Below are 8,045 nucleotides of genomic sequence, written 5' to 3' on the forward strand. Positions count from 1 at the left end.
ACAAGATTTCTTTAACGTGTTGTCACTGACCATGAGTATTTTCATCTAATTCAAAAGCAATGGCTCTTATCGTTTCAGGGAATGTTGGCAAATACTTCTTGAAAGACCATACTGCCTGAGAATTCTTTTCTGAACCCTTACTACTAAAAACACTGTTATTATAATACATAACAATCCTTAAAGCCTCATGATAAGAAAAAAAGTTGACCAACAGTAGTTATACTGCTGACTTGCATCTATGCATTCTGATTTCAGGTATGTTAAAGTATGAACACAGCATATGTGTGGAAACAACAGAAATGTGTATGTGTAGAGTGGGCATGCGTATTTGGGCTCTTAGCTGTGAATACCTATAGTAATTGAATTGTCTCTTTGTCTACTTCCCATTCCAAATCTATCCTGTACAGTGCCTTTTCCACTTCACTTTTCCACTCAAAAATCGATGGCTTCCTTAATTCCCATAAACCAAATTCAAACCAGATGCTAACCTTATCTTTTACTTTCCTACCACTCGATCCTCAACCATCTACACTATTATTCCATGCCCTTACCTTTCAACCCCTATTCCTCCGTTCATTTTTAATCTACAGAAATCCTCTCCAGAGATTTTTGCCTTCTTTGGAACATCTACTGCATTTTTCAATTCTATTATCTACTGTCATTTATTGTCAATCAATATTTTAAATGTTTATCTCCTGGCTAGAAGTATAAGCTTTTTAAAAAATCATTTTTTATGAGAATACAATTATGATAGTCCTGAACTCATATGACCAAACTAATGTATTCTTGGGTTAACAGTTCCAGATGATTATATAAGTGAAACAGTTAATAATCCTTGTTAGTAACTATGCTTACGAACAAGCAATAGCACGTACAAAAAGTAGATTAACCTATAGCTGCATTATGTTTATAAAAAATTTCACAGCCATTATTTCATGTTGGCGAGCCTTTGTACTGTTACCCTTTCAATTTTCATTGACATTTTTGCCCACATTTGTTTTCTTCCACACATCACTGTCCTGTAACCTAGTCATTCCGCACACTAGTAACACTCCCATTAAGCTGCAATTTCTCTTTCGATACCTAAAGTCCAGTCTCTTCTACATAACCACCCTAGCACAGGAGGGGAGGCCACATGCACGAAATAACCAAGTAGATATTTAAAAATTAATTTATTTTTCTACTTAACGTTTAATAAATGAGAAGAAACACAGTAGTCTGTCTCATAAAGAACATTTATAATACATAACGATCCATAAAGCCTCATGATGAGGTAGGAGGAACAGCTTTGGAAAACAATGTACAATCATAGAACACACAGAAAGTTAGGTCAGGTGTTGCAGCACTAAAGACATCTTATGTGCTTCTGCATTTAATGAGATGATAGTAGCATTTAACTGCCACATCTGGCCCGAAGGACAGGGTATGGCAGACCCAAAACAACACAACATGGAAGTTTCCTAAAGAATCACAGAATACACAGATACACTTCATTGTGCTGTTTCAAGGCAGAACCTTAAGATGGCAATTTGTGTCTTTTTACATACAACCACATATTAATTTTATGTTACATTCCCTTCAGCATCCTTTTGCCAAAGACACTGGACCATAACATTTTTGGTTTAAAAGTTTAAGCTGAATGACATACAAAAAGCTCTTGTGCCAGTAAAAATGACTGCCAAATATCCCAGCGCCTGCTAGTAAAACAAAAGAGCATCGTCACATAGTATTGGTAGAGCTACATCAAAATAGTGCTATTACAATTTCCATTTCAGATGGTCATACACTGTATTTGACAGTTACAATTTAAAAAACATAACAAAAAAACCCTTTACCTTCCCAAAAGTTTTAACACTGTTTTATGACTTAACTGAAACACTATTAAAATAAATATATCTATAATGTAGAATTATTCTCCACATTTATGTATGTGAACATCTTAAGACAGCAGGTAAATGACATATCATTAAAATGATATCTGCTTAGAAACAGTAAAGATCTTCAACTCAATACCAGTTAGCCTACTAAATACTTCACATTAGCTTTCATAGGCTGTTTCCCTCAACTTTCAAAAGTTCAAGATTAACTGAGGCTGTTAACAAGATATAAAATGTTAACATAGTCTCCTACCTATTGTGACTTTCCAAAGGTGGTCTGGATGGAAATTTTTCCTACTTACGTTACATACCTTAGTCAAACATTGTTTTCTAAAATGTTAAAATACATACAGAAAAGTTTTTTGACCTTTTTTCTTGTAGGTTCCAGTCCTTACTTTTACAATGCATATGCCCTTCAAAAAAAACAAAAAACAAACCCACTAACTAAACATTCATCTAAACTACAAGGGGTGACAATGGAGAATTAAATCTCTCATCACTAAGGCTGCATTTGGCTTGGGAAAAATTTCTGGATTGGTTTTAATTCAGGTACATACACCTCCTTCTCACTAAACCGAAACAACAGACAAGTTGCTAAACACATTCTAAATACACTGATCTTGCTCAAATATAAAAGAGCCAGCAGGAGAGGTGCATCTCCTAAAACTGATGCAGTGTTATAAAACAGCATATTTAAGTATTGGGCTTACGTCTCCAAATAATTCAGGGTATTCCCTTCATTTTCTTTCAAGAAGGAATAAGCTATTTTAGAAAAGACACCTAAATCCCACAATATTTAAATATAAAAGCATTTTTAAAAAGATGCTAATATAGCTAAAAATGGGTTAGAAAGTGCATTGTAAAGAAATAAATAATTTTCTGCCAAAACTCAAAGGTGAGTCAGTGCCCACTGATTTTGCTATTATGACTAAGTCCTTTGAAAAAAAGAGACTGTTCCTATGGTACCACTTTGCTACATACAAGCTACTTAGAAATTATGAAAAGCGAAATAACTGAAACCTAGAGGCTGTTACCTTCAAAGTACTTGGGGGGGAAGGAGAGAAAAGCCCTTGTCCCAAGCTTATACATCATTTTAAAAAATCCTCATTCGGTTGATGTCTTACACATTATACAACCTTTAAAAAACAGACCCAATAAAGCATTTGTAAAGAAAACCCCATTGCATGGAATATATTTTACCAGTAATCCCATTGTATCATTATTGAAATGTTTCTATAACAAACTGTTTTGAGATCTTAATGTTTTGTAGTTTAAAGTGTTAAGTCAGGAATGTACATGATACAGTACAATTGGAAGCTTTCTCTTTTATTCATCCATACAATGAGGGAATTCCCCAATTTCATGTCTACAAAGAAACTGTAAAATTCAAAATAACTACCAATTTAGGAATCGAATTCCACAGTATCAGATAAGAGTATTAAAATGTCAAGATGTACTGCAAAATTGGCAGGTTATGGTTTTGGCCCAGTAGAGTAAATGTGAACTTACAAACTGTGTTCCTAAAATTACCTCTCATTCTCACTGGAAAAATCGGCTGTTCTTAAATAGGCCCATTGCCAGCAATAGGCTTATGCTAGAAAAAAACCACACCATCTACCACAGAAGATCATCCCTTTAAAAAGTTAACTGTCAAAGGCCAGCGTGTTCATCTTAAGAAACATTAAACAATGAATTATTTCAAATCCCGAAAGATAGCCATCTTAAAAGTAGTCATCTATAAAAGTCACTGAAGTAGTCAGAATACCTTGTTGCTAGAAAAATAGAATTATACATGATAACTGATATTAATATTCACCCTTTTGAGGACAAAAATCTAGTTTCTTCACAAAGCATAATCCCTCTCTATCAAGAAAAAAACCACTTAAATACCCTTAAATAACATTTGTGTATAGCAACAATAAAATAACGAAGAACAATTTCCTGTGTAGATATGTGGCCTCTCGCAAAATAAGCCACTATTGGAAGATCTGAGCATAATCAAGACAGGATAACTTATAGAATCTTAATGATTAATTTTGCCTTAACTCATATTGCTTTTTAAGAATTTAATATCCAAACTGCATTAACCTTCAGATTTCTTTGTTCTCCCAAGTCAGTGGCTCTTGGCAAAACACAAGCATTGCTGGTGGTGTTTGAAAAGCTGCATTTGAATCCATTCATGATTGGTCACTATGAAATGACTTTAACTCTGGAAAGTCTTTTTTTTTTTTTAAGATTCTATTAGTAAGCTTGCATTTAATATGTAATTATTAGATTGAGTTTAATGTCTTTAAAAACATTTACTGAATATATGTGCTTCTCATGCCAATCTTTCAAAGCAAGTAATGCTGGTGAACACGTCCATGTTTTAGACTAATTTTGGTAAGAAAAAACACTTTCAAATTCTCAGGATTTAGAATGTAGTCTCAATATTAATTTACAATAATCTAAATATTTAATTTGGTAAACTTTCTTCCCTGCTCTTATTCCCCATATGCCCTATTATGTGTAAACTATAATTCAGTTTGTTAATTATATCTCACGGTTTATTAGAGCAATACTCAGCAATACAGAACACAGGATAATAACTAACCTTTAGTATGATAAATACCTCATGTGAAGAAAAAACTTTTCCTAATAATATCCATCACTCTTAAAATATGCTGCCATTATGCTATATAATGATCTTAAAGAGCAAGTAAATATTACTTAAAGTATCAAAGGAAACAAAGTTGTTGGTGATATTTTAAGTTCTAGCAATGATAATTTTAATAAACAAAATATAACACTGGGGGAAAAGAAAAGCAGAGAAATTCCAGTAACAATTTTAATTTATTTATCCCCCTAATTAATTTTAACCATGGCAAAACTGGAAATCAAATGTCATCATGTTATATAAGGTTTATACTTACTTTAAACAAAATGTAACATAGTGTTAAAACTGGCTTTTCAAAATTGTTAACAGCATACCTGTACTCTGCACTGAGAATCACAAATTGTAATACAGAAGTCTGCTAAACAGTCCCATTATGTTCTTACAAAAATAGAATTAAACTGTGTGACCAAAGACTTCAATTACACTACTTGGCAAACTTAGAATTTCAGTGGAGTCTTTTCCCTCTTGCAGTTTAAAGCAAAAGTCAAATATCACATCTTTTTCAAGACTCACAAAGATGATTCAGGTTGTTTGTTTGGCATCTTTTTCATGTCTATCACAACAGCAGGCATGTTTTCAGCTTGAGTCCTGGGCTTCTCTAGATTTTCACTAAGTTCTAAACAGGAAATGCTAACTGTTGGGGCCTTTTCTGTATCCTTTTCAGAATAGGCTTGTGGCCGAGTCCCACAACATTGCTTCAAAGCACACTGAGTTCTGCAGGCAAGTTCACATGGGACTACACTTGATTTAGAGCCTACACTAGCAAATTCTGGCTGAATGGTAGTTGCATGAATTCCGTGATTATGAAAAACGTCTTTAATGGTTTTAGCCACCTGCATGTATGATGTTGGATCTTCACATTTTATGTGAGCAGTGGCAATGATTCTGCTTCCAGCAAGTTGCCAAACATGTAATTCATGAACTTCCTCAACTCCTTCAACATTTCGAAGTTCTTTTATCAAATTTCTGATATCAATTTGTTTAGGAACAGTTTGTAGAAGAATAAGAGCAGATTCCTTAAGTAATGGATAAGTTGTGTAAAGAAGTATACAAACCATTACCATACAAAGTGTTGGATCTAAATATAGCACCCAGCAAGGACCAGCCTCAAAAACTGTTCCTTGAGTACTATTGATTATTTCTACAAGCGCTTTGCAGGGGTCAGCGATACACGGGTTTTCACAGAACCTCCCTTCAGGACAATTATCCCAATAAAAGTAAAAGACCAAGGCATTCACTACTACAATCACTGAACCCAAAGCATCTCCAAAGACATGCAGAAAAACTCCACGCATGTTAAGTTGTCCAGCCTTTTGAGCATCATCAGCTTCATCTTCCAAATCCGTATTATCAGATTCTCTGATAACATTCCCATTCATTTGTACATCTGTTGTATTAGTTCTGGACTTTTCGGGATCTGCAAAGAAATACAAACTTTGAATCCAATACTTAAAAGTGTTTATATAAACATCCTTGTCTAATTCCATTCAAGTAAGGAGGTGACATTTTTTCATAAAATATAACTTTAAAATGTGCTTGGGGCAATTTAATATAAACTGACATACTGGACCACACCAGGACATAATGGCCAGAGCTAAATAAAGTCATTAAGAGGATAGTTTCCCCATTCTCCTAACCACCCTACCTCCCCCCACTCTTTTTAAAAAAAGTTCTTCTGTGGAGATGGGGTCCTGTGAACATTCTGCTAATCTTTTTGGCATATATCAAAAAGAAAGCAAAACTGAATGCTAACACCCCACATGAAATGCAACTATGGATAAGTCTAATACAAAGGCTTAATGTGACACAGAACCTTTTGTCTTTAAGGTGTTAAGGTTCACTTTTAAACATTTATTATGAATATAAATGATAGTTTCTTGGTACAGAGGATTTAGAAATGGACAAATCAACAATATAAAGTTAACAAGAATCAGAGTAACCTCAGTAAAAATTGCAGCTAATTGACCACTATGTACCCCACTCTTTTTTAGACTATTTTGAAAGTGTACACCAGTAGTTCTCAACCTTCCTAATGCCGTGACTCTTTAATACAGTTCCTCATGCTGTGGTGACCCCCAATCATAAAATTATTTTCGTTGCTACTTCATAACTGTAATTTTGCTACTATTATGAATCGTAATGTAAATATCTGATATGCAGGATGGATTTTCATTGTTACAAATTGAACACAAAGCATAGTGATTAATAACAAAAACAATATGTAATTATATATGTGTTTTCCGATGGTCTTAGGTTCAACCCCCAAAGGGGTCAGGACCCACAGATTGAGAACCGCTAGTGTACACCATGATGACTCATTTCTATACATTATGAAAGAATCCCCCCATTTATTTAATTAACACATCCATCACCTCACATATTTATCTTTGTTTTTTTGTTTGTTTTGGTAAGAACATTTAAGTTCTACTCTCATAGCAAATTTCAATTATACAACACAGTGTTATCAACCATAGCCACCATGTGTTACACAGCTCCTCGGACCTTATTATCTTACAGCTGGAAGTCTGAACCTTTTTACCAACCTCTCCCTATTTCCCTCTGTAACTCTTAAATCAAACGTACTGATCTGTTAAAACACACACACACACACAGAGCAGCTTAATTTTCTTTGGAATAAAACCCTGCAGAATAGTAATGAAAGGAAATTCAATTATCTACTAAACTTTTTCAATATACAATCTGAATTTCATTAACCTAATATCCTACATCTTCAAGACAAGGAAAACTGTCTATGTAGTATCATGCAACCAAGTAAATAAATACAAATGAGAAAAAACTGGAAGGAAATACAAGCTGTGATTCTTGAGCTTGGGTAGTAGGGCATTCATTGGTTGACTCCTTTCAACATCTACTTTCCAAATTCCTTTCAAGAGTACTTATGTTTAGAATGAACAGCATCCATTAAAAATAAAAGGTGAAAAATGACCATCACTTTTAGTGTAACTGAAAAGTCCTAACTGAAATGTTAAACATGCCTAAACAGGTCCTAAGTTTAGGATTCTCAGAATTCGGGTTTAGATTTTAGACAATTAACTGAAACATACCTTGCTGTTCATAAAAGAAACCCGAGTTCTGGAAAGTCAATGGCTAAAGAGCCCTGAATACAATATTCAGAAACTTGTTCAAAGGGCACAAGAAACCACCTGGATTTTCAAACAGCCAACGGGCTAAGAACGAACTGCTGATTCCCTCCATTTTTCCCAACAGGGTCAATAAATTGAATTAGGAAGCATCTTTGATCCTTTAAAGACCCAACTTATACAGTCTCTTGAAAAGATAGCCTGTTAGGTCAGCCAAGGGCGGTAGCGCACTGCAGAGGGCTGTCGCCCACCTACACCCCCAAACGTGACCCCCCTTCCCCCTCCCCACTCCCACCCTCACCCCGCTCAGGCTGCTAACACCTGCGCAGAAAGGGGTCCCCTTTGCACGCCTTCCCTGGCGGGGGCGGGACCCGGAGGGAGCGGGAAGGTGGCGGCTCGGCGCAGCGCACA

General features: G+C 35.1%; 1 protein-coding gene across 1 annotated transcript; it reads right to left on the reverse strand.

Moving 5' to 3' along the window:
* Positions 1-1,155: 1,155 nt before the first annotated feature.
* Positions 1,156-6,035, reverse strand: SLC30A1 (solute carrier family 30 (zinc transporter), member 1). Its single transcript, XM_015568822.1, has one exon. It carries the CDS (start codon positions 6,018-6,020, stop codon positions 5,043-5,045), a length of 978 nt encoding a protein of 325 aa, XP_015424308.1. The 5' UTR covers positions 6,021-6,035; the 3' UTR covers positions 1,156-5,042.
* Between the last annotated feature and the right edge of the window lie 2,010 nt (positions 6,036-8,045).

Source organism: Myotis davidii, unplaced genomic scaffold (genome assembly GCF_000327345.1).
Source record: "Myotis davidii unplaced genomic scaffold, ASM32734v1 scaffold1525, whole genome shotgun sequence".
NCBI lineage: Eukaryota > Metazoa > Chordata > Mammalia > Chiroptera > Vespertilionidae > Myotis > Myotis davidii.

Coding starts and splice junctions, on each gene's coding strand:
- SLC30A1 (XM_015568822.1), bottom strand. CDS start 6,020: ATGGAATTAGACAAGGATGTTTATATAAACACTTTTAAGTATTGGATT.